The 26,640-nt window shown below is 37.1% G+C and overlaps 1 protein-coding gene across 3 annotated transcripts in view; it reads left to right on the top strand.

The window, feature by feature from the left end:
* Nucleotides 1-19,876, top strand: part of RNF19A (ring finger protein 19A, RBR E3 ubiquitin protein ligase) — a 61,504-nt gene extending 41,628 nt beyond the window's left edge. For all 3 annotated transcript variants that reach the window (XM_082858567.1, XM_082858565.1, XM_082858566.1), the window contains 7 exons: nt 1,408-1,552; nt 2,387-2,549; nt 5,557-5,671; nt 6,175-6,336; nt 11,859-12,072; nt 13,769-13,912; nt 14,569-19,876. In XM_082858567.1, the coding sequence (XP_082714693.1) occupies nt 1,408-1,552; nt 2,387-2,549; nt 5,557-5,671; nt 6,175-6,336; nt 11,859-12,072; nt 13,769-13,912; nt 14,569-15,259 (1,634 nt within the window). In that variant the 3' untranslated portion in view covers nt 15,260-19,876. The remainder of the gene's footprint in view (nt 1-1,407; nt 1,553-2,386; nt 2,550-5,556; nt 5,672-6,174; nt 6,337-11,858; nt 12,073-13,768; nt 13,913-14,568) is intronic.
* The last annotated feature ends 6,764 nt before the right edge of the window (nt 19,877-26,640 follow it).

Raw genomic sequence — 26,640 nt, 5'->3', positions numbered from 1 at the left:
ATTATATTAGCTATAAAAGCCAGCTTTTTTTCATTCATGCCCAGTGTTAAAAACATTTTCATGCAGACTTTGTGTTCTTTGGATCGTTTAAATCATGACTTATGGATTTTTAAATTTTTATATTCTAGTAATTATGTGTTTTGGTCTGGCTGCATAGAGTTGTCAGTTTGCTCAAAAATGTTTGAATCGTTAAAACAGTAATTGTGAGCATCGACCAGTTCTTAAGTTAAAAAACAGCTTTGGCCCTAAATGAAGCGCTAAGGAAACCTGAATTCACTGATAAAGCACAGGTAAAATTTGACCATAAAACTTGTAGAAGGGAAAATAGAATATAGCTTAATGCTTATCATGTAAGAAATTGAAACAAATACTTGAATTCAGTGGCTTGCACTATACATATCTTTTCTTAACTGTCTTATGTGTAGTTCGAAAATACAGGTGATTACTAGTAACAGTAAATAATTACTGGTTGCTATTTAAATAGATGCCAAAGTTCAAAATAGTTGCATAATTTGAGATAACTCTTATTCTGTGTCAGCGATTCCTAAAGTTATGTACCACTTGATTGTAACTTGGCATCTTTGTGCATTGTAACCATATTACTATACACGAAGCATACCACAGCATTTGAATAAATGAATAAAATGGACGAAGTTAACTAATTAAAAACAGTCATGAGCATAACCAACAAATGGTTGCTTTAATTCTGAAACTATTTTCCATTAAGTGTTTATAACCATACAACCCGTACTTAACCTCTTACCTCCTCCCTTTTATCTGAGTTCTGATTCTTTGCAAGGCCCATCTATCTATTGTATGAATTAAAATACGAGAAAAAGGCTGCTTTTCTACAGATACCTGTATTATTTTTACAGTGCCTATAGTTGATGTTACCTAGAAGAGAGGAGTAAACTCATAGTGCTATTTTTATGTAGTGCTTCAGGTTACTGTCAAATTGTCACTTGCTGTTAGTATTCATTCACTAAAGGAATAGTATACAGAATATCTACATTTAATTTAAGTGGAGATGGTTAGAAAAGTCCTAGAACTTGAAGTGCTGCTCATTGAAGACAGCTATGGGGTGGGGACAAAGACAAACTTTATATAGTTCCCGGTTTGCCTCGAGCTGCCCTTGGTTCTCATTTCTCTTTTTATTATTTTGTTATTCTTTATTCTCATTGTTCTCCTACTGTTGGAAAAATGTTTACAGTTTGAAAATTTAATGTAAAATATGTTCCTTTCCTTGGAAGGGAAAAAAAAGTGCTTTATATACTAAAATTAGCAGGCTAAATCTATCGGTTAACAAACCATACATGTTAAGATATTTTGGCAGTGCTATAATTATCTACTAGAAATTGTTATTTTTAGACCAGTCTTGTATACTAAACATGTCTATTTTCTTAATAGCTGATGATATAAAACCATGTCCACGGTGTGCTGCTTATATAATAAAGATGAATGATGGGAGCTGTAATCACATGACATGTGCTGTCTGTGGTTGTGAGTTTTGTTGGTTGTGTATGAAAGAAATCTCGGATTTACATTATCTAAGGTAAGCTTATAGAAGGGGCTATTTATATCTAAATATAATTTTATATTGTAAGACAAAAGGACTTTTTTTGGAAACAGCATTATCCTTAGTATTCTTAAGCTTGGAATTTATATGATACTTGAAGAGATCTATTTTATTCTAGCTACATAAATTTAATAGGAACCCAATTATTGTGCCAGTCATTTGAGATTAATAACTAGTCAAAAATAGGAAATGGAAATTTCTTCTTTTTTTTTGTTTGGCTTTGTTTTGTTTGTTTGTTTTTTGGCTGTACCACGTAGCTTGTGGAATCTTAGTTCCCCGACCAGGAATTGAACCTGGGCCTGACAGTGAAAGCGCCAAGTCCTAACCACTGGACTGACAGGGAATTCCCGGCTTTGTTTTTTGTTAAGCTAGAAAGTTAGCATTTAATACCCCATGTAATTATGGTAGGTCATAAATATTTCCATTTAATTTTCTCATAAATTTCCTCATTTAGGCCACTGAGTGAGTTTATGATCTAATCAGATAATTATGTGCCTAAAACAGGGATAAAATAAGCATATTTTGCATTAATTTACTCTTCCAAAACTAACCTAAGGTTTTGAAGCTAATGGAGGACTAGGGATAAATGTTTAACCTGAATCCCAGTTATCGGTATCCTTTTAATGTAATTTATGGTGGTGCTTACCTTGATATTTTAGCTTTTAGTAAACTCAGAATTCAAAGAAAGGGGAAAAAAATCCTCATTCCTAAATTTGAGAATTCTTTTATAGTTATTGCTGAATGTATTGTAGTAAATTGTTACTGTGATGTTTTGCAACAGTTACTTTACATTGTAATTTTTTCCTTTAGTCCATCAGGATGTACTTTTTGGGGGAAGAAACCCTGGAGCCGAAAGAAGAAAATATTGTGGCAGCTGGGAACACTTGTTGGTGCTCCCGTAGGAATTGCTTTAATAGCTGGCATTGCTATCCCTGCCATGATTATTGGCATTCCTGTATATGTGGGCCGTAAGGTAAAATGCTTGATTCCTTGTTAATTTATTATCTTATTTTAAATCTTTAGATTTAGGATTGATGGTTTTGCTTTGTGTTTGTTTTGTTTTTTTATTTATTTGTTTTGAAAGACAAAGGTCATTTTTGGTATCTTAAGTGTAAAACGGTTACTGTTTTTTCATAAGGTAATAAATTTTCAGTGTTTGGCAAGCTTATATGTATGCATAAAAAGTAGACTTGCTTTAAAATTATCTGAATCTTCAGTACATTTGCATTATAAACTTTACATATAAAATATTAAAGAATCCACACCTGACATTTTTTCTCATGGGTATGTCCTTGTAAAGTCAGGTCTATAAGGTTAATAGAGAAATAACATATGCCCTCAGGCAAAGAATAATTAGCCAGTTCCTGAATTATTTCCAACTTGAAGTCAAAGCTTTTGTTTTCTTCAGATTACTGCTATTAGTAAATACACTATTTTGTAGATTACAACAATTTTGTGAAAGTCTGAACACCTAATACTTGCCACTGGCCTGAGTGATACTTCATTGGCTAAGCAAATAATTCTTTTTTGAAAGATTAAAGGGATAATGTACAAAGTGGCTAAGAAGTCTGCTGCTGCCTAAATTAGTAGACTATCAGAATTGAGAAGTAACCTCAGAAATTATCTAATCCCAACCCTGTAGCCAAGCAGAACAAAGTATAGGAATTTTAAAAAGGGGAACTAACATTTGTTGAGTTCTAACTGTGTGGTAGATGTTTTATATACTTTGACTCATTTTAGCCTCACAGCAATTTATATGTTAGAATATTGAAGTTTAGGAAAATTTATGTAATTTATCTTTAGTTACACAGGAAGAAGCAGAGCTGGGATTTAAACCCAGATGCACAAATTCTTTATATAAGATCCCTGATAAATTTCAAGCTATCCATTTGGGCACTTCAGTGATGGGGAAACCACCAACTCATGAGGCAGCCCATTCTGTTGCCAGGGAGCTGTAAGTGTTAGAAAATTCTTATGTTGAGTCAGAATCCATTTCCCTTTTAATTGTTTCATTTAATTCTAGTTCTGACTTTCAGGACTCAAGACAAGGCTGATCCTCTTTCATACAACAGCCATGTTTTTTTATGTTCAACACATATTACTTTTATAATCAGAAATAACAGTACATACTATTTTTTAAATTAGCTTGAGACTGAGGACAAACATATTTATGGGCCGAATGTTTATTTCAGAAGGTAATTGTTTAAAGTCCCAAACATAATACTGATTATAATAATTTTTCGTAAGTTGTCCAAAGCAAGGTTTTGCCGAAAAGAAAACTATTCAGATACTTAGAAGTAGAAGGGAAAGAAAGACTGTTGTACTGCATACACCTACAAATAATTTATAGAGGAGAGATTATTTACCTCATTGTTCAGTCTTAGGTGCAGTAACGAGTCTCCTTTTTTCAAACCTGTACTCAAATGGTTGCAAGTTGATGAATTAGTTTTCCACTGAAACAGTGTTCTCTGGGGTGTGTAGGGTTATAAACCAGCCCAGGAAAACCTATTAAATTGATAAAGTACCTAAAAGCTGAGCCTTTCTTTACAAACAAATAGCAAATGTGGCACAAAATAGTAAAACAGAAAAAATTAAGTTGAACCAGAAGTAGTGGGATGATATGATCACTGTAGTTGAACATTGGTGCTTGAGGATGTGGAATTATCTGGAAGACTCTTTCTCCTGGCAGCCTGCCTTTGCAAGTCTGCTCCATCAGTTTGTAGCTTTGTCTTTTTTCTGCTTCAGTGCTGAGTTTTGTAGGAATGAGGGTGGTGAGGAACAGGTATTAGCTAGAGTACTGAAGGATAATGAAAGGTACTTTGGGAAGGTCTGCCATCTCTGCCTGTATGGACTATTTAGGAAGTGTAGAGACCCATTCCCTGGAACATATAGTCAGTTCTGGGAAACAGAATTCTGACTAGGAAATAGAAATGTTCCTTTCCCCATGCATGTTTTGCCCACCTCCCCATCCCAGCTTTTTCACTGTTTAATACATCCCATAAGACTCATTGTACTTTACAGCCTTCAAAATAACCACATAATAATGATAGATTACTTTATTATGCCTCATCTGTAATATTGTTTTTAAGTCAAGTATTTTACTTTAGAGACTACCTGTACCCTTTTGAGGCTGTTTTGAATCTGTCTTGAAACAGGGGGAAATGTACTTTATTAGCTTTAGCCCTTGAAAATCACAAGAACAAAGATACTGAGCTATTTCCTGAAGTTCATATAATAATCTCACAAGTAACTTTCATGGTGATATTAAGTTCTGTTTATTAACAACACCTGTACTCTACAAAGATGCCAAGTAGATCTAACTCCTGTCCTCTGGCAACATTATTTGTTCTTTTTTTCTCTCTGTACCCCTTACTTTGAGCTATAAATGAGAGCCCAGGGTCCTGAGTCATTTGATAACATTTTTCTTCATAAAAAGGGATCTGAGAAAAAAATTGATTCTATTTAGTGATGTTTGCTTATTAGTACTGCTTTTTAAGGTCAGGTTTTTTTTTTTTTTTAGAGACTGTGTAAACCTCTCCTAGAAGCCAACTAATTAGGGATGCTTATTTAGAATTCTGTGGAATGATACATTTCTTAGAAGTAATCCTGTTGATCTAACATCCAACTCATAACTATGTTGAAAATAATGTTCTTAATTCCTTCTTCTTTGCTCAAAACATGATTTATACTGTTCTTGAATAAGATTATAAGGACTACTTTTGCTCAAGATTGATTAAACACAGAGTAAAATCTATTAAATCACTGTCTTATGTAACCAAACTATTAATAAGGAGCAAATTATATATAAGAATATGGTTTAAGAACAATAATATGTTTACCTTGAATTTGGACACTTAACTATGAAATTATAAGGTAAATCACTTTAAACTTCTAACAAATGTAGGTCTATTTCATTTAAATTAAATATGTAATGTGTTTTTTCTTTAACCCATCACCCCCATTTTTCTTTTTAATTCAAGATTCACAATCGATATGAAGGCAAGGATGTTTCAAAGCACAAACGGAATTTGGCCATAGCAGGTGGTGTAACATTGTCTGTAATCGTATCTCCAGTTGTAGCTGCAGTAACTGTAGGTAAGAAATGCTTAAAAATTCTAATTACCTCAAATTTTATAGAATTAAAGTTTTGTGGAAGAATTTTGAAAAACAGAGCATTATATTGTTGAAGATAAGAGAGTTACTTTATTTATTTAGGGGCAGTTTGAGCCTACAGATAGCCTCTCATTCTGTAACTATATTGGTTAAAAGTAATATAAACTCAAGAGCCTAGCCTTAGGGATAGTTGGTAAATTATTAGTGGTTAATATCCCTTCCTCCCCACCAAAACACCGTTTAGAACCCTGGCACTGAAAAAGAAAAAAGATTTACATCTTTTTTTTAACCTCATATGTGTCACCTGAGGCTAGAAGCTTTGAATCTGCTTGCATCCTTTAATAGTTGGGTAAATCCGCTTTTGGCAAGAGTTGCAGAACCCTAACACTTTTCTCCTGTACACCTTCTCTTGAAAAGATTTTCTGAAATGTGTGTTTCTGTAATTTATTTTTTGGTTTGTAATGACCAATTTAATTCCTCTTTAGGTATTGGTGTTCCTATTATGTTAGCTTATGTCTATGGTGTTGTTCCGATTTCTCTCTGTCGAAGCGGAGGTTGTGGGGTCTCAGCAGGCAATGGAAAAGGAGTCAGGATTGAATTTGATGATGAAAATGATATAAATGTTGGTGGGACAAACACAGCTGTAGGTAAGTCCTTTCAGCAAAGGAAGAAAATGTACGTACTAGTAGTAATAGTGTAAGGCTGTAGGTAACATTCAAGTCAGAATTCCCATTGCTCTCTTACTAGCCCTAATAGTATTCACCCAGAAGTACGTCAGAGAAATGAGCTGCTGAGGAAAGGTGAATGGATGAAAGAGGGTGGGATGGTTCTGGGTACCTATAACCTCTGATGGAAATGTAATGTCTTAGAAATTCTAGATTATTTTGTGTAAAATGTTACAAATCAGTAATAAAAGGACAGAAGAGAACTGCAATTTATAAAAGAAGAAATGCAGATGCCCAATGAGTAGAAAATATCTTTAACCTAATGTTATTCAAAGAAATAGGAATTATAACAAAAACTGGAACATATAAAGGCCCTCATAGACTACCATTAGGAGTACAAGTTAATAAGCTTTTTTAAATGTGTGTGTTCTTTTTAAAGAAATTCCCACAGTTCTCGTTAGAGAAATTGTCTTGGGGAAGTACAGGCATACCTTGGAGATGTTGTAGGTTCGCTTCCAGACCACCGCAATAAAGCAAATATCACAATAAAGCAAGACATGAATTTTGGGGTTTCCCACTGCATATAAAAGTTATGTTTACACTATACTGTATATTAAGTATCTACCTGAATTTAAAAATACTTTATTGCTAAAAAATTTTAATCATGTGAGCCTTCAGCAAGTCATAATCTTTTTGCCAGTGGAGGGTCTTGCCTGGATGTTGGTGGCTGCTGACTGATCAGGGTGGTGGTTACTGAAGGCTGGGGTGGCTGTGGGAATTTCTTAAAATACGACAACAGTGAAGTTTGCCGTATCAATTGGCTCTTCCTTTCACGAATGATTTCACGTGCAATGCAGTTTGGTAGCATTTTACCCACAGTAGAACTTCTTTCAGAATTGGAGTCAGTCCTTTCAAATCCTGCCACTGCTTTATCAACTAAGTTTATGTAATATTCTACATCCTTTGTTGTCATTTCAACAGTCTTCATAGCATCTTCAACAGGAGTAGATTCCATCTCAAGAAACCACTTTCTTTGCTTATCCATCAGAAGCAACTACTCATTCATGAAAGTTTTATCATGAGATTGCAGCAATTCAGTCACATCTTCAGGCTGCACTTCTAGTTCTCTTGCTCTTTCCACCATTTCTGTAGTTACCTTCTCCACTGAAGTCTTGAACTCCACAGAGTCATCCATGACAGTTGGAATCAGCTTCTTTCCAACTCCTGTTAATGTTGATATTTTGACCACTTCCCATGAAACTGAATGTTCTTAATGGCATCTAGGATGGTGAATCCTTTCCAGGAGGTTCTCAATTTACTTTGTCCAGATTCATCAGAGGACTCATTGTCTGTGGCAGCTATAGCCTTACAGAATGTATTTCTTAAATCATAAGACTTGAAATTTGAAACGACTTCTTGATCTGTGGGCTGCAGAATGGGTGTTGTGTTTGCAGGCATCTTGTCCTACATCTCCATCAGAGCTCTTGGGTCACCAGGTGCATTGTCAATGAGCCAGTAATATTTTGAAAGGAATCTTTTCTTTTTCTGAGCAGTAGGTCTCAACAGTGGGCTTAAAATATTCAGTAAGCTATGTTGTAAATAGATGTGCTGTCATCCAGGATTTGTTGTTCCATTTATAGAGCACAGGCAGAGTAGATTTAGCCTAATTCCTAAGGGCCCTAGGATTTTTGGAATGGTAAATGAGCATTGGCTTCAACTTCAGGTCACCAGCTGCATTGGCCCCTAGTAAGAGGGTCATCCTGTCCTTTGAAGCTTCAAAGCCAGGCATTGACTTCTCCTCTCTAGCTATGAGAGTCCTGAACAGCATCTTCTTCCAATATAAGGTGTTTCATCTGTATTAAAAATCTATTATTTAGTGTAGCCACCTTCATTAAGCATCTTAACTAGATCTTCTGGATAACTTGCTGCAGCTTCTACATCAGCACTTGCTGCATCACCTTGCTTTTTTATGTTACGGAGACGGCTTCTCTCCTTAAAGCTCATGAACCAACTCTGCTGGCGTCAGACTTTTCTTCTGCAGTGTCCTCACCTCTCTCAGCCTTTGTAGAATTAAAGATAGTTAGGGCCTTGTTCTGGATTAGGCTTTGGCTTGAGGGAATGTTGTGGCTGTTTTGATCTTCTATACAAACTACTACAGCTTTCTGCATATCAGCAATAGTCTGTTATGCTTTCTTATCATTCATGTGCTCACTGGAGTAGGACTTTTAATTTCTTTCAAGACTTTTTCCTTTGTGTTCACAGCTTGGCTAAATGGCACAAAAGGCCTAGCCTTTCAGCCTGCCCTAGCTTTCAATGTACCTTCCTCACTAAGCTTAATCATTTCTACCTTTTGATTTAAAGTGAGAGATGTACAATTTTTCTTTTCACTTAAACATTTAAGAGGCCATTGTAGGGTTATTAATTGGCCTAATTTCAATATTGTTGTGTCTTAGGGAATAGGGGGGCCCGAGGAGAAGGGAGAGAGATGGGGGAACAGCCCATTGGTGGAGTGGTCAGAACCCATACATATTTATCAATTAAGTTAGCTGTCATATATGGGTACGGTTCATGGCACCCAAAACAATGACAATAGTAACATGAAAGATCACTGATCGCAGATCGCCATAACAAATATAATAATAATGAAAAAGTTTGAAATATTCCAAGAATTACCAAAATGTGACACAGAGATGCAAAGTGAGCAAATGATGTTGGGAAAATGGCGCTGATAGACTTGCTTAAAGCAGGGTTGCCATAAACCTTTCACTTGTTTAAAAAACAAACACAGTATCTTTTTAAAATTAATTAATTTACTTTTGGCTGCGTTGGGTCTTCTTTGCTGCGCGCGGGCTTTGTCTAGTTGCAGCGAGTGGGGGCTACTCTTCGTTGTGGTGCATGGGCTTCTCATTGCGGTGGCTTCTCTTGTTGCAGAGCACGGGCTCTAGGCACGCAGGCTTCAGTAGTTCTGGCGCGCGGGCTTAGTTGCTCCACGGCATGTGGGATCTTCCCAGACCAGGGCTCGAATCCGTGTCCCCTGCATTGGCAGGTGGATTCTTAACTACTGCGCCACCAGGGAAGTCCCAACACAGTATCTTTGAAGCGCAATAAACTGAGGTTTGCCTGTAATCAGGCATATGTGCAAAGATAATGTTCTCTTCCTTACCTCCCGTTCTCGCTTGAACTCACTCCAATCTGATTTTGGTCCCTACCATTCCAAAATTTCCTCTCTGCCACTCCACCAAAGCAGAGTCACCAGTCACCTCCATGTTACCAAATATAGTGGTCAATTCTTGATTTTCATCTTACTGTAACAGTACACCTGACATGGTAGAGCATGCCCTCCTTCTTAAAACATTTTCTCTACTTGTTTTCTGGATAACCACTTCTCATCTCATCATATCTCCTGGCCACTCCTCAGCTTTCTTTGCTGGTTCATTTTCCTCTCCTAACCTCTAAATTTTGTAGTTTCCCAGGGCTCTCAGTTCTCAGATTTCTCTTCTTTATCTACATGCACTCCCTAGGTAATCTTCTCTGTTAAATAATATATAGACAAACCACTTTTCAGTTTACGTTTAGGCTAGAACTGTCCTCTAAACTTCAATTCATACATCTAACTCTTCTACCTAAGCTGCACTGGAACGTCTAACAAGAATTCCAAGCTTAAGAGTCTGTAACCAGACTCTTCACTCTAAAACCTGTTGTCCTCTCAGTCATCCTTCCCTTGTTTAGTAGCCTCTTCATTCTTGCTGTTGCTGTGCCAAAACCTTTGCTGATGATGACTGACTGATGATGACTGATGATGACTCTCCCTTCTCCCTTTTTACCCTACATCTGATCCGTCAGCAAGTTCTGCTGCTTCCTTCAGTATTTAGCCATAATTCCACCATTTCTCACCATCTCTACTGCTATTCCTCTAGTCCAAGCTACTCTCTTTTATCCTGGGTTATAGTAATAGCCTCTTAAGTGATCCATCAGCTTTCAGCTTCCACTCACCATTCCACATAATGATATTTCTAAAACATAAGTTAGATCTAACTTGTGTTCAAAATTCTCCCAGTGCTTCTAACTGTACCAGGGGCGGGGGGATGGAATCGACAGTTGCTACCATGGCCCATAAGTCCCCCTCTGGTCTTTCCTGAGCTACATCTCTGAACTCTTCCCTTATATCACCTGTCCTTAATGTTGAGGATGCCAAACATACTTCCACTTATAGGCTTTTAAACTTGCAGTTTCCTCTGTCTGGAATACTCTTCCCCCAGATAATTTCATGGCTCACCTCTTCACTTCCTTTGAGTCTCTACAGGTGTTACCTTATCAGAGAGGCCTTCTCTGATCATATATCACTATATAAATCACTATATAAATCACTATTTTTTATCACTATTTATATATCACTATATATATTTATAAATCACTATTTATATATTACTATATAAAACAGTACACAGGCGCTTGCGTGTGCACACATAGACACGCACTCCTCATCACTCTCACTGCCTTTTACTCACTCCCCTTTACTCTGCTTTATTTTTTCTCACAGCATTTATCACCATATAATTTTATTTATTGCTCTCCCCAACTAGAGTGTAAGCTTTTTGAGGGCAGGTTGTTCGTCTCTTTGATCCACTGTGTCCCCAGTACTTAGAAACAGAGTTGGGTTATATAATAGGAACTCAAATATTGGAGCAAATAAATAAATCCTCCAATATAAAGCCTGTGAAAAGTATTGTAAGATTGGAATATAGTGGTATCAGATCTTGAAATAGCTTGTAGACAGTCAGAACTGTGGAATATATCAAGAAGTCAACTTTTGGCCCATTCTTATTGTCCTAGAGAATACTAAGCTCTTTAAATAACACCCTTATTGAAAACTGTCACATAATTTTTCTCAAAGTCAGCTAAATTCTTCAACCGTCAGGTTCTTTATAGAATTCCTAAATCTTCTTGATTTTCTTGTAAAGTACAGGCATACTTCATTTTATCGCACTTTGCAGCTAATTGCATTTTTTGCAGATTGAAGGCTTGTGGCAACCCTGAGTTGTCAGATGATGGTTAGCATTTTTTTTAGCAATAAAGTATTTTTTAATCACTGTATATACATTTTTTTTAGACATAATGCTATTGCACACTTTTCTATAGTATAGTGTAAACATAACTTTTATATGCACTGGGAAACCCAGAAATTCATGTGACCCACTTTATTGTGATATTTGCTTTATTGCCATGGTCTGGAACCAAACCCACAATACACATCTCCAAGGTATGCCTGTAGTGACCATTTAAAACTGAGGGCATCCTTAATCCAACTTTACCCTGTGAGATATTTCCGTTTACTCTTATCCCGCGGTTACGTTATGTGTTCCTGACTCCAGACACCTTTTCTATTCCTGTGTATGTTTTATACTTTATATGAAAATATGTCCTATCTGAAATCATGACAGACTTTATGGAGAGGGAAATCAATAATCACACTTATTTAATTTCTTTGAAATATTTGCATTTAGACACAACTTCAGTAGCAGAAGCAAGACACAACCCTAGCATAGGGGAGGGAAGTGTTGGTGGTTTGACCGGCAGTTTGAGTGCAAGTGGAAGCCACATGGATCGAATAGGAGCCATCCGGGACAACCTGAGTGAAACGGCCAGCACCATGGCGCTCGCTGGAGCCAGTATCACAGGGAGTCTGTCAGGAAGTGCCATGGTAAACTGTTTTCACAGGTGAGAAAACTGTGCTTTGTTTTGTTTTGGTTTGGTTTTGCCTTAACTACAAATTATTAATTATTATAGATGAGAGTTTTGAACACAAAGCATGATGATGACATATAATCTTACTGTGTCAGGGTTGAAAACAGTAAGGTTTCAAAAACGGAAATTTAGTGGTAAACAGTAAGGAGATTTGATGAGGTAAAAACCAAGTCTAAGGGATAACATGCCATTTTTTTCACTGCACTTGTCAGATTTTATGTTATGAGTCAGTGCTGGAGCTGCCTCGGTGAATACTGTAAAGGCAGTGATTAAGCTTGGACCTTACCTCTGGAAGTGGCCACAGCTGTTAGGAAATGAGACGCTGGCTGAAGCCTGGGGGAGCAGGTGGAGTCAGGATATCCGGAAATGCAAGAACTGAGGCCGAGAGAGTCTGCCTGCGTCCTTTTATGTATTAATGGTTATTTAATTCTCACGAAGTCTTTTACCCAAAGCCATGTAGATAAGTAGGATAAGTTAAAGCATTTTTATCTTCTTTTGTTTCCTCTTTAATTTACTTTTCTTTACTTCTGTTTACTAGCTTTGGGGTTTTTTTTTAAACGTAGGGGAGAGTACATGAATTAAAAGATAAATCAGGGCTTCCCTGGTGGCGCAGTGGTTGAGAGTCCGCCTGCCAATGCAGGGGACACGGGTTCGTGCCCCGGTCCGGGAAGATCCCACGTGCCGCGGAGCGGCTGGGCCCGTGAGCCATGGCCACTGAGCCTGCGCGGCCGGAGCCTGTGCTCCCAACGGGAGAGGCCACAGCAGTGAGAGGCCCGCGTACCGCAAAAAAAAAAAAAAAAAAAGATAAATCAGTTATGTTTATCTTATTTTTAGGTAGTGTGCTTTTAAACACAAACTCTTAAGTTATAGTGGTGTATATTATGTCTCTTGTTTTTGATAAATTTATTTGTTTTTGGCTGCATTGGGTCTTCGATGCTGCACAAGGGCTTTCTCTAGTTGCAGTGAACGGGAGCTACTCTTTGTTGTAGTGCACGGTCTTCTCACCACGGGGGCTTCTCTTGTTGCAGAGCACGGGCTCTAGGTGCACGGGCTTCAGTAGTTGTGGCACGCAGGCTCTAGAGCGCAGGCTCAGTGGTTGCGGCGCACGGGCTTAGTTGTTCTGCAGCATGTGGGATCTTTCTGGACCAGGGCTCGAACCCGTACCCCCTGCGTTGGCAGGCAGATTCTTAACCACTGCGCCACCAGGGACGTCCCTATTATGTCTTTTTTAAAGAGTCAGGTGTTAAATTTGGGACTATTTTTAATATATAGATGCCCAGGATTTTTTGAGGCACTGATTTGTCATGTAGAAGGGTTTTTAATGTTTTCTGATTTGGTGTTTTGCACTGAAGTGTGGCAAGCAAAGCACCGCATCATAAGTAAGAATATTGGAGCATGTTTAAGTTAAAATCCTTTATGTTCTTTTTGTATTACTCTGTTATTACCTTACTTGGCAGACAGCTAATTTTACCATTTTATCTGGATGGCTGGTACTGTTCAATGTGCTGCAGTAGAATTTGAATAATCAAATAAAAGGAAACTTAGAAAAATAATGTTTATAGTTGTTTCTAAAATAGCTTCTTGTTACTGAATTATTTAAAGATACATTCTCGTAGTAGTGTTGATATTATATGTAGTTGATTTGTTTTCTAATACCCCTCTCTTTAAGGTTGGAAGTACAAGCAGATGTACAGAAAGAACGGTACAGCCTAAGTGGAGAATCTGGCACAGTCAGTTTGGGAACAGTTAGTGATAATGCCAGCACCAAGGCAATGGCAGGATCCATTCTGAATTCCTACATCCCACTGGAGAAGTAAGGAAAAAAATTGTTATAAAGTCAGAAGTATTTTTTAAATTAATTTGTAAAGAATTATCCCTATCATTAGGCAAAATTATTGTGAATAATGGTTATCTACTGTTAGGTTCTCTGCAAGAAGAAAGTGGTGAGATGTCCAGAGTAGGCAGATCCATAGAGACAGAAATTAGGTTAGTGGTTGCTAGGGGTTGGGGAGGGGGAAGAATGGGAACTGGCTGCTAATGGGTTTCTTTTGGGGATGATGAAAATGTTCTGAAGTTCAATAGTGGTGATAGTTGCAAACTCTGTGAATATACTATAAACCACTGAATTGTGCACTTGAAACAGGTGAATTTTATGATATGCAAATTATATCTCAATACAACTGTTCTGAAAAAAAATGGAGAAGGTAGCATAGTACCTGGAATAGCATTAGCAATGAGTGTAGTTGCTTCTGTTTTATTTTAAATTTAAGTATTATTTTAAAGATAGTCCTCTTATTTCAAGCAACTTTTTTCTATTAGTAGAATGTATCCTGCATTAATTTGTTCTAATAGCTTTTATATAGTCTTTGAAGTTTTCACACAGAAGCCTCTCCCCCTATGCTGTCATTTGCATTTTTCTTTTTAAAAAGAGGAAGTCAGAAATTTATATGTGTTACTCTTATGTTCCAGAGAAGGCAACAGTATGGAGGTTCAGGTAGATATCGAGTCAAAGCCATCCAAATTCAGGCACAACAGTGGAAGCAGCAGTGTGGAGGATGGCAGTGCCACCCGAAGTCATCCTGGGGGTTCATCCAGTGGCTTGCCTGAAGGTAAATCCAGTGCCACCAAGTGGTCCAAAGAAGCAGCAGCAGGAAAAAAATCAAAAAGTGGTAAATTGAGGAAAAAGAGTAACATGAAGATAAATGAGACCAGAGAGGATATGGATGCACAGTTGTTAGAACAACAGAGTACGAACTCAAGTGAATTCGAGGCACCATCCCTCAGTGACAGTATGCCTTCTGTAGCAGATTCCCACTCTAGTCATTTTTCTGAATTTAGTTGTTCTGACCTAGAAAGCATGAAAACTTCTTGTAGTCATGGTTCCACTGATTATCACACCCGCTTTGCTACTGTTAACATTCTTCCTGAGGTAGAAAACGACCGTCTGGAAAATTCCCCCCATCAGTGTAGCATTTCTGTGCTTACTAAAACTGCTTCATGTTCAGAAGTTCCACAGTTGAATCATATTGCTGAAGAACATGGCAACAGTGGTATAAAAACCAATATTGATTTATATTTTGGCAGTGCACTAAAAGAAGCAAATAACAACCACTCACATCAGACAGTGGAATTAAAAGTTGCAATTCAGACTGATATATAGACCTACAAATGCTGCAAAATAATTACCACTTGAAAAACCTTGTTTGGAGCTGGTTGAACTGCACGTGACTATTTTAAGTTTCAAGTTGCCAGCAAACGCTGGGTTGCATCATCATAATGCAGATACATTTTCTGTGTTCAACAAAGCATTGTGTTTCATGTGGATCTTAATTACCAAACTATGAAATGAAGGCTTTAAAAGTGCATTATTGTAAGGACAGTAATTCTTAAGAGAATTATGTTTTGTGTGTTTGCCACAAAACATTGCTTGAAGCACATACTTGTGTATTTAGATAGAAATTTGGCTTAATTTATAATCAATATAAAATACTAATGCAGTTCTACAGCATTCTTATGAAGAGAACTTGAGGCTTAGGGCTAAGTGGTTAGTGACATTTTATTGAAACCACTAAAAGATACTGTTTAAAGAACCTTGCAGGTTACTCGCAGTATATGATACACTTTGTAACATTTATGTTCATAACTGGGCATAAATTTCATTTTTTTCTTCATATGCAGTGTGGATATATACAGCTTAATGCAGCCCATTTGCTACCATTTGGATACTTAGACACTTTGAGCAAGATTGTGGCAGTTTTTGCACAACTTTGAAATAGAAACACCTGGTACCCTATATATCTTGTATATTGTTGCCATCTTAGAAGAAAAGTGTAAAAGTAGGTAATTAAGTATACTGACAGCACCAAATAAAATATATAAAACTGCAAAATAAAATTCCATTAGTTTATAAGTATTACAAAAAAGTCACCTTTCATTAAGGGGAAGTTTGCACCCCACTGATTCTTGGTGCCTTCAGAATAGAGTAGATTTTAAGGACCTACTTGTTTGAGGGTTTTGCTGTATTGTTTTCCATAATGTCCTCTCTAGCCACCTTGGATTATGTAGAAAAATACAGGGTAGAGAAACATAAATATGATTAACAGTAACAATGCTGAAAAAGTATTAGCCTACCAAAGACACACTCAGGCTTTAGTGAATAACTTTACATAACCTCAGTTTTTAGCACATGTATATCTTCTCCAATCATGAAATCAAAGCACGGTGCAGAGTTTGTACCAAGTACTAAGGAGGGGTCTGTATATGGCTGGCTTTATTTTCCTTTGCTTTTGTTTATGGAAGATGTTCAGCTGACATAAACAGAAGTTGGCCAAAATATTGCCTATACTGTTAACTTCCAGTATAATTCACTTAAATAAAACAGGCTAACCTCAGTTAAAATATTCCATCTTATGTGTTTCTTTTAAGTATTACCATTATGGTGCTACAGAGCTTTTTCTTTTGATAAAAAGAAAAATGCCATGGGCTGCAGTCTTCTTTCATCATTTTTCTCACCAGGCCCATTAATATGCTTATAACACTAGTGCCAGTTATTTTATTTTATAATGCTTATTATGGTATTTGTATATTTGTCTGCATTCCAATTTTGTTCAATAGTGAGTGTGTAAACTGCATACATGAAATAAATGTAAATACTAATGTATCGCTGCCTATGGTTTGTGCACTGACATTTTTATAAGAACAGGAATATTCATTTGCCATGTGGCAAATTTGTAAATATTGCAAGCCACTGAGAGGATTCTGCATTCTAGTCTCAGCCTAGAGGGAAGCATCTGCTGAACTTCTCAACAAACAGTGTTAGAAACTATCCTTTCTTCATGTCGAATACCTGCCTTTCCTCCAGAAAGAAGCTGCTTTATTCATCACCATAAATTCATTTCTTTAAAGTATGTTGGTTGAAAAGTAAATAGAGCTGTCATTTAAATTGTGAAGAGATAAGCATTATAAATCCTCATCTTAAAAGAAAAGTAGGGTTTCCCTGGTGGTGTAGTGGTTAAGAATTTGCCTGCCAATGCAGGGGACACGGGTTTGAGCCTGGTCCAGGAAGATCCCACATGCCGCAGAGCACCTAAGCCCGTGCACCACAACTACTGAGCCTGCACTCTAGAGCCCGTGAGCTACAACTGCTGAGCCCGTGTGCCACAACTACTGAGCCCGTGCACCTAGAGCCTATGCTCTGCAACAAGAGAAGCCACTGCAATGAGAAGCCCGTGCACCACAACGAAGAGTAGCCCCCGCTCGCCACAACTAGAGAAAGCCCGTGTGCAGCAACGAAGACCCAATGCAGCCAAAAATAAATAAATTTGTAAAATAAAAACAAAGATTAAAAAAAAAGAAGAAAAGTAAAAAGGTCTTAAAAGACTTTTAAGAGATTCTACTCTGGCAACATTAGATTATGAAACTAGAGCCATTTAAATTCAAGCTAATAATTGTAATGAAACGCTTTCTATTCTCATAGCCTCTATAAAATACATAGATGGTTTTTCTGTTTTCCTGTTACATAGTTAATACTTCATGAAAATAATATATATGAATATGTTGACTGCCTGCTTGACATTTCTGTAAAAAAGCTAAAGAGTAAATGGAAAGCTAAATGATCTTAGGAGGAATACAGCAAAGGCGGTGCCGAGTTAGGAGGCCTGTGCAGTCGGTGCACCCCATCCCTCTCCTGGTTGTACCCCAACCAGTACTGCCTCAGTCTCACTTTAAAAATGGCCTAATCCTTTCAACTGACTTAAGAAGTTCCTTCAAACTTGGATTAATTAAGGACCAAACCAGATTCCTCTGGAGCTCAACCTTGGGCTATCATAGCATAAGAGAACACTCCACAGTTCAAGACAGGCCTTAACACATCAAAATCTTTTAAAAGCCCTTTACACTTTGCTTTCTTTAAGGGGAAAATCGCATAGTGGTGAGAGAAAGAATACACAGATAGTGATCATATACCCTAGTGTTTATTGTGTGGGCTACCAGTTTAACTGAATTCTCTTAAATGTACAAATTTCCAGCTTCAGAGCACTGAGTTAGTAAGCTTTTTATGTTAAATTTATACAATTCATCTTTCTTATTTTCACCAGAAATTGGGTTAATTTGTAAATATGTAAGATTTTCCATAGTATATTGTCTAGTTAAATACAAATTTTGGAGAACTTCCCCATGATGATGGAGAAGGAAGACTAAACTCACCTCCTCCCACGGGCACACCAAAATTACAATGATTTACAGAGTAATTATCTATGAAAATGACCCGAAGACTAGCAGATAAGATTTTCCACAGCTAAAGATATAAAGAAGGGGCCACAACAGATGCGTAGAAGGCGTGGAGACTCGGTATAGTCAGGACTCACACCCCCAGGTCAGTGACCCACAAATGGGAGGAATATCACAAGCACAGAGGTCCTCCCCAAGGAATGAGGGGTCTGAGCCCCATGTTGGGCTCCTACCCCAGGAAGTTCTACGCCAAAAGATGAGCCCCCAGGACATCTGGATTTGAAAATAGGGCTTTTTAAAAACATGCTGATTCTAAAAAGCAGAGCTTATGTTTGAGAGCTGGAGGGCTATAGGATAGAGAGACTCTGCTCTTAGAGGGCACATGCAAAGTCTCATGTGCTCAGAGTCCCAGTGCAGAGGGAGAAATTCGAAAGGAGCCCAGGTCCTAGACCCATGCACTTTTGCACAGCAAAGGAAACCATCTTAAGTGAAAAGGCAGCCTACTGAGTGGAAGGAGATGTTTGCAAATGATATGTGTGATAAGAGGTTAATATCCAAAATATATAAAGAACTCATACAACTGAATATCAAAAAAAAATTCCGTTAAAAAAAATGGACAGAGGACCTGAATAGACATTTTTCCAGAAAAGACATACAGATGGCCAACAGGCACATGAAAAGATGCTCAACATCACTATCATTAGGGAAATGCAAATCAAAACCACAGTGAGATAGCCCCTCACATCTGTCACAATGACTGTAATAAAAAAGACAACAAAAACAAGTAACAAGTATTGGCGAGGATGTGGAGAAAAGGGGACCATCCTGCGCTGTTGGTAGGAATGTAAATTGGTACGGCCACCATGGAGAACAGTATGGAGGCCCCTCAAGAAACTGAAAGTGGAATTACCAAATGATCCAGCAATTACAGTTCTGGGTATTTTTCTGAAGAACCAAAAACACTAATTTGAAAAGATAAATGCACCGCTATGTTCATAGCAGCATTATTTACAATAGGCAAGATGTGGAAGCAATCTAAGTGCCCATCAGTAGGTGAATGGATAGAGAAGGTGTGTGTGTATGTGTGTATATACACACACACACACACACACACACACACACACACATATAGTGTTGGCCAAAAGTTCAGGTTTTTCCATGTGAATATAAGCCATAAAGAATGAAATTGTGCCATTTGCAGCAACATGGATGGATGTATATAGGGCATTATGCTAAGTGAGGTAAGTCAAAGAGATATCATATGATCTCACTTATATGTGGGATCTAAAAAAGGAAAATGAAAACAGACTCAGATAAAGAGAACAAATGGGTGGTTGCCAGATTCGGGGGAAGGAGGGTGCTTTGGGCAAAGTAAGTGATGAGGATTAAAAGATACAAACTTCCAGTTATAAAATAAATGAGGTCCAGGGATGTAATATACATCAAAAAGAATATGGTCAATAATATTGTAATAACTTTGGAGACAGATGGTTACTAGATTTATCATAACGATCATTTTGTATGTAAATGTCAAATCACTATGTAGTACACCTTAAACTAACATAATATTGTATGTCAACTATATTTCAATTAAAAATAAAAAAATAAACTTTGATCACCAAAGGATAAAATATATGTTGAAAACCATCAGAGCTATTAATTCATACATAACATGAGAAAAATACCTAAACTCCTACTCCTTATATCATTTTGCCAATTTTAGAGTCAATTAAGATTTTCAGCTACATTTTATATGGCTCTTTTAATGAGTTTGTTTCATTTATTTCCCTTAATTAAGTATGAGATATCATTGCTTAAAGCCAGTATTTACATACTGGTGGTTTCTGGATGCCCAAAATAGTATTCTAAACCTGGGAGAGTTATAGCATTTTGGTAGCCATCAGTTAATATATGAATAGTGAAGGAGAGTTTGCAGTTTATAAGTTTAGTTCAAATTTAATCACTGCATTTCCTATGCCAGTGAGAATCTTTGTGATTTCTGCCAATTTATTTATTCATTCAACAAAGAGTAAATCTGGAGATACAGCATTGTACTAAATAAACATTCTCTGGTTTCAGCAAGCTTATAGTCAAGCGAGTGACATAAATAAAACATATACACATACCTTAAAATAATGGATGCTATGAAAATATGGGATGGGGGGAAAAGTGACCAGAAGTATTGGGTAGTGCTGTTTTATACAGGGAAAACTGGAAAGATGTCTTCTTAGGTGCCATTGGTACAAAGATCTAAAGGAAGTGAGGGAGGAACTATGAAGACATACCTATTGGATGAGCATTCCAGAAAGAGATCTTCCCCCAGGTGAGTTAATGGATGAGTTAGACGTCCGTCTTGGAATTTGTTTGATATCTAGAAATATGTTGGCCACCTTTTTTTTCTTGGAGAGTGTCTTGACTGTTCTTAGCACTTTACATTTCCATAAACATTTTAGAATAACCTCGTTGCATTCTATCAATTTTGGTTGGGATTGCATTGAACCTATACTTATTCCTCTAGAGATCTTTCACATCTTTTTTTAAGTTTTATTCCCGGGTACTTGATTTTTTAGGTATCATTTTCTGTTTGTTAGTATATAGAAATGTGGCTAATTTTTATGTAATGATTTTGCATCTAGGGAACAGTACTCTTAATTCCAAGAGTTTACCTCTAGATTCTTTGAGATTTCTCTATACACAGTCGTCATCTGTGAATAATTATTTTTTTATTTAACAAACACTTTTACAGTGCTTTGTAGTGTCAAACACTTTCTGTGTACTTTTAAAATATTCTCGTTGACTCTTTAGAACAACCCTGTGAAGGAGGTACTCATTATCCCCATTTTACAGATGAGGAACTGAGACACAGGGTTAGCATTTTGCCCAGAATTACATTGCTGGTTAGTGGCAGAACAGGGATTCAAATATTTCTCTTTGATCGCTGCATCATATATTTCTTTTTCTGGCCCATTTGGACTGGCTAGGACTTCAAGTGCATAATGCTGAATAGCAGTGGTTTTGGGGGCATTGTTAACTCGTTAATAATCTCAAAGGGAACCCTTTCAACATTTCAGCCATTAATTACGATATTTATATTTCAGTTATATTTGTAGATATATTTGTAGATACCCTTTATCAAAATTATTAAATTCTTTTCTAACTCTTAGTTTGCCAAGAATGTTTACCTTGGGAAATATGCTGAATTTTATTGGCTGCTATTTTGGGGGGAGGGTCATCTATCATGTAATTGTGATTTATTCCTTTAATGTGTTAACATAGTGAATTTGATTCTTTAAATGTTAAACTAACCTCCTGGGATAAACTTCAGTATCAGAGTATGTAAGACTGGAATTATGTCTTCCTTGAATGTTTGGTAGAAATTGTTACTAAGGCTGTCTGGACCTTCTGAATTTTTTTTTTTTATACCACGGAGGTCCACATTTTCAGGGTTAGTAAGCAATTCCTTTTCATTTACATAATAGGAGCAGCAAGGTGTGGCAAGCTCTTTCCTCTGTGATCACAGAGTTTGCTAATCCTAGAGTGTGGCAATTTGCTGGTTGTCTGGTGCTGACATATTCCTGCTTTTATTGTTTTTCTTTGCAGCTTTTTGCCTAATAATGTTGGAGCACCTATTTCTGCTACCTTTTGGCCTGCATGAAGGAGGTAAAACTTAGATATTTCACAACCCCATGTGTACCAGGTGCCTCCAAATTCTGAATTCAGGATACTAGGAAACCAGAAACCTTAAAAAGAAGGAAACTGTAGGCTCTCGGGGGCAAGAACTATATCTTTACTTTTTCCTATGTGTGCGCTTAATAAGTACTTCATCTACGGAGAGGGAATTGAGGATAAGCTTGCTATGATGGGACAGAACAACTGAGCAAAGACATGAGAATATTTGTGGACCAAGGCCTCAGAGTTGGTGACCAATCACTTCATTACATTGTCCACTAGAATAAGTTTTGAAACAAGACAGTGGCTGAAACTTTTAACAAGGTTTTATGCCAAATAGGTTAATTCATAAATATTCTAGGATGTATGACAGCCACTGGAACATCTTTTTTCAGGGTTGGAATAGCCAAGGCATTTTACTTTTGTTTCCGGGGGCTTTTTTTTCTGTTTAAGGAAAATGTAATACGTTCAGCTAAATAAAGAATCATCGTTGCTTTAGAGGTAATGTGCAAACTGATGTTTTAGAGACAAGTACTACTGAGAGTTTAAATAAACTGTGCACAAAAGACTTTCTTTCCCCGTCCCCCTTTTTCCTTTCTCTTTTTTCTTTGCTCCCCCTTTCCCTTCTCTACCCTTCTTCCCACATTATCTTCCCCCATAACCACTGAAAATGACCAAGTATGTGTGATAGCATAGCTTTCTCTACATTCATATAATCTTACACAGTGCGTATATGTATTGATTATTGTCGCGATTTTCTCAATATCTCAGAAATCAGTCCGAGTCGCGTGGTACAGCTCCAGTTCATTCGTTTTGATGGCTGCATGTTCATGGGTATGCACTTTGTGTCTCTTTTGTTTTGTTTTCCTCTCTACAAACACTGCAAAAAACATCCTTATACATAAGTCCTTGTTTTCTGGTGGTTTGGAGTATGGGAGATGGATTCGTGGAAATCAAATAGCTACATTGAAAAGTATATGTATTTTTAACTTTAATAAGATTATCAGATTGCCTTCCCCAAAAAAAAAAAATTGTCACAATTTCCAATTCCACTAACAATACATGAGTCCTCTTTCCCCTGTATTCCACCGACAATAGATATTAGGAGCTTTATAGTTTTTGCAAGGCTGTTTGGTATAAAGTAATACCTACTACTTAATTTTTCATATCCCTATGAGTGAATTTGTACATCTTTTTGTGTGGTTTTCTTTTTTATGAGGGGAGGGAAATGATGGTATTTGATTTGCTGTTCTCTAAATTGACTTTAATATTTTTTCTTATATTTTTTGAGTTGTTTTCTCCTTGTCAGTTTAAAAGATATCTTTATTATATATTATAGCTATCATAATAGCTATATATTATATATATTACTATTAAGTTATATTTTTATTATATTTTTCTCTAAATCTAGTATTTGATTATTGACTTTAACTTTTCTTGCTGTGCACTTTTTTCTTCAACTTTATTTAGAATTTTTTTTTTTTTTTTTTGGCTGCGTTGGGTCTTCGTTGCTGTGCGCGGGCTTTCTCTAGTTGCAGTGAGTGGGAGCTACTCTTTTTTTTTTAACATCTTTATTGGAGTATAATTGCTTTACAATGGTGTGTTAGTTTCTGCTTTAGGGGGCTACTCTTTCGTTGCGGTGCGCAGGCTTCCTTGTTGTGGAGCACAGGCTCTAGGTGTGCGGGCTTCAGTAGTTGTGGCATGTGGGCTCAGTAGTTGTGGCTCGCGGGCTCCAGAGTGCAGGCTCAGTAGTTGTGGCGCATGGGCTTAGTTGTTCCGCGGCATGTGGGATCTTCCCTGACCAGGGCTCGAACCCATGCCCCCTGCATTGGCAGGTGGATTCTTAACCACTGCGCCACCAGGGAAGCCCTATAATATTTTTAAACTTAAAGAAGAGTTGCAAAGATAATTCAGAGGCTCCCCATACACTCTTTACTCATATATATTATTTTGCCATATGAAAGCTCTAATTTTCACATGTGTCTAATGGTATATTTCAGGCCTCTAATCGTGGTTAAGGTCTCCCCTGCTCCTAAATGATACTTAGTCTCCTAGGTTTCTTGAGAGATTGTTATTTAATTTTTTACCTTTAATCTGTATTGAATTTATGTTTAGTATGTAATATGGAGGTCCAATCTTATTTTCTTCCGTTTAGAAAGCTGTTTGTGATGACACTGTTATATAATCTATCCTTTCCCTGTGATCTGAATACCGTTTTTATACTGGAATTTCTAGATTTCTACAAAAAAGCCTGCTGGGATTTTTATTGTGATTCAATTGAATCTATAGATCAATTGGGGGAAAATTAGCATCTTAATGATATTGACTCTTCTGATCCATGAATACATTGTATCTATCCATTTAGTTTTTAAAATTTCTTTAAACAGTGTTTTGTAGTTTTCAGAAACTGTTTTTGTAGATTTTTTTAAAAAAATCTCAGTTTCTGATTTTTCATTAATAGTATACGGACATACCTTGTTTTATTGCACTTGGCTTTATTGTGCTTTGAAGATACGGTGTTTTAATAAACTGAAGTTTTGTGGCAGATGATGGTTAGCATTTTTTAGCAATGGACTTTTTTTTTTAATTTATTTTTATTTTTGGCTGCGTTGGGTCTTCGTTGCGGTGCACGGGCTTCTCATTGCAGTGGCTTCTCTTATTGCGGAGCGCGGCGCACAGGCTTCAGTAGTTGTGGCGCACGGGCTTAGTCGCTCTGTGGCATGTGGGATCTGCCCGGGCCAGGGCTCGAACCCGTGTCCCCTGCATTGGCAGCAGGACTCTTAACCACTGCGCCACCAGGGAAGCCCATCAATGGAGTATTTTTTAATTACGGTGCATACAATTTTTTAGACATAATGCTACTGCATACCTAATAGACTACAGTATAGTGTAAATGTAACTTTCATATATGCACTGGGAAACCCAGAAATTCATATGACTCACTTTATTGTGATATTCACAATAAACCTGCAATATCTCCAAGGTTGCCTGTATAGCAATACAATTTTTGTAGATTGATCTGGAAATCCTACAAACTTCTAAGTCATTTATTAATTCTAATAATTTTTTGGCAGATTCTCTAGGATTCTTCTACACAGACGATCATGTCTACAAATAAAGACAGCTTTATTTCTTCCTTTCCAGTCTGGAAGCCTTTAGTAACTTTTCTTTTTTTCCTTCTTTTACCGGCTTCAACCTCCAATACAGCATTAAATGGGAATGGTTAAGACTAGACATGCTCGTTTCCCATTGTAGCATGGAAGTATTTAGTCTTTCACACATCCATAGCTTTTATTCCTTCTGATAAATTAAAGGGGTGACCATGCTTAAAGGGGTGACACACTTAAAGGGGGTGACCTGTTTGAAATGATTGGAATTTGACCCTAAGTTGTCTGAATTGGATGGTTTGCTTTTTTCCCCCCTCAATTTTAAAAATTGAGATATAGTTCACATATAAAATAAGAAAAATAGAAAACCGAGTTTGGTTTGTAAGTATCCTGACTGGTTTCTGACCACTTCGCAGTGAAGCATGCCGACAGTGGCAGAGTTTCAAACTAAGTTTCCAGTGCACTGTGACCCTGGAAATTCTACAGTAAAGTAATTCAATCAGACTGAGCTCTTTCTTCTCATCAACGCAAGTCAATTTAAAAATATGGCTTAGATTTTACCTCTTCCTGAAAATGTTCTTGATTAACTTTGGCCCTTTTAATAACTTTGACACTTGAACGTTATATTGATGCTTTTTTTTTCCTACTAGAGTCTCTTGAACTTGGTTTTATTTTCCGTTTCTTCCAAATTAGTCATAAGCTCATTAAAAGCAGGAGCTATCTTTTTATTTATCCCCTACAATACTTTATTCGGAGGGTCATAAATAGTTTAGTTCACTTAGATGCTTATGCAACTCAGATATTAATTAGTTATTACACACTCAGCTTCTAGGACAGTGGGTGTATATTCCAACTTGCCTAAGAATCACAAGAAATATTTTAAAATTTAGATTCCCAACCCCTGGACTCTAAGATTTCCAAGCGATTCTGATGCAAATATTCCAAGAACTACTGTTTGAGAAATATTTAGAGTGTCACTGTAAAGTTCTCAGTAATAGGAACTTCTCTAATCTGAATTTTGGAAACCAGGGTACCTTTTAGGGCAGTGTTCTTTCAGATTCATTCATTCAACATTTGCTAAGCACCTACCTACCTATGCCAGACTGTGAATATACATCTGTGTTGGCTCACTCTCAAAACAGTGACAGGTTGGAAAAGACACACGCTCTTACAAACAGGTTGTTAAACTCAACGTGTGGAGTCATCTCTTGGCTGTTGTGACATGACTGATTTCCAGGAGATGGCACCAGACCACTTCTCTGGCTATCCCATTTCTATTGGCGTGGTCTTAATGTGTGTGACTTACCCAGTAAGTAAATATAAAGGTGTCACTAATATTTGAAAATAGCTTTATTATCCTTTTCTAACAATATAGATGAGATCATTATACTTATGGGAAGAAAGGAGTTCTATACATAGAAGGTAAGATAAGGAACTTATGAAATAACACCAGGCATTTTACAAGAACTACATAATCCTACAACCCTGAGTGGTAGGAAGGTATCCCTCCTCATTTTGCAGATGAGGAATCTAAAGT

The sequence above is a fragment of the Leucopleurus acutus genome, assembly GCF_964270905.1.
Source record: "Leucopleurus acutus genome assembly, chromosome: 17".
Classification (NCBI taxonomy): domain Eukaryota; kingdom Metazoa; phylum Chordata; class Mammalia; order Artiodactyla; family Delphinidae; genus Leucopleurus; species Leucopleurus acutus.
The sequence above is the reverse complement of the archived record's forward strand: the minus strand, read 5'-3'. Positions and strand labels throughout refer to the sequence as shown.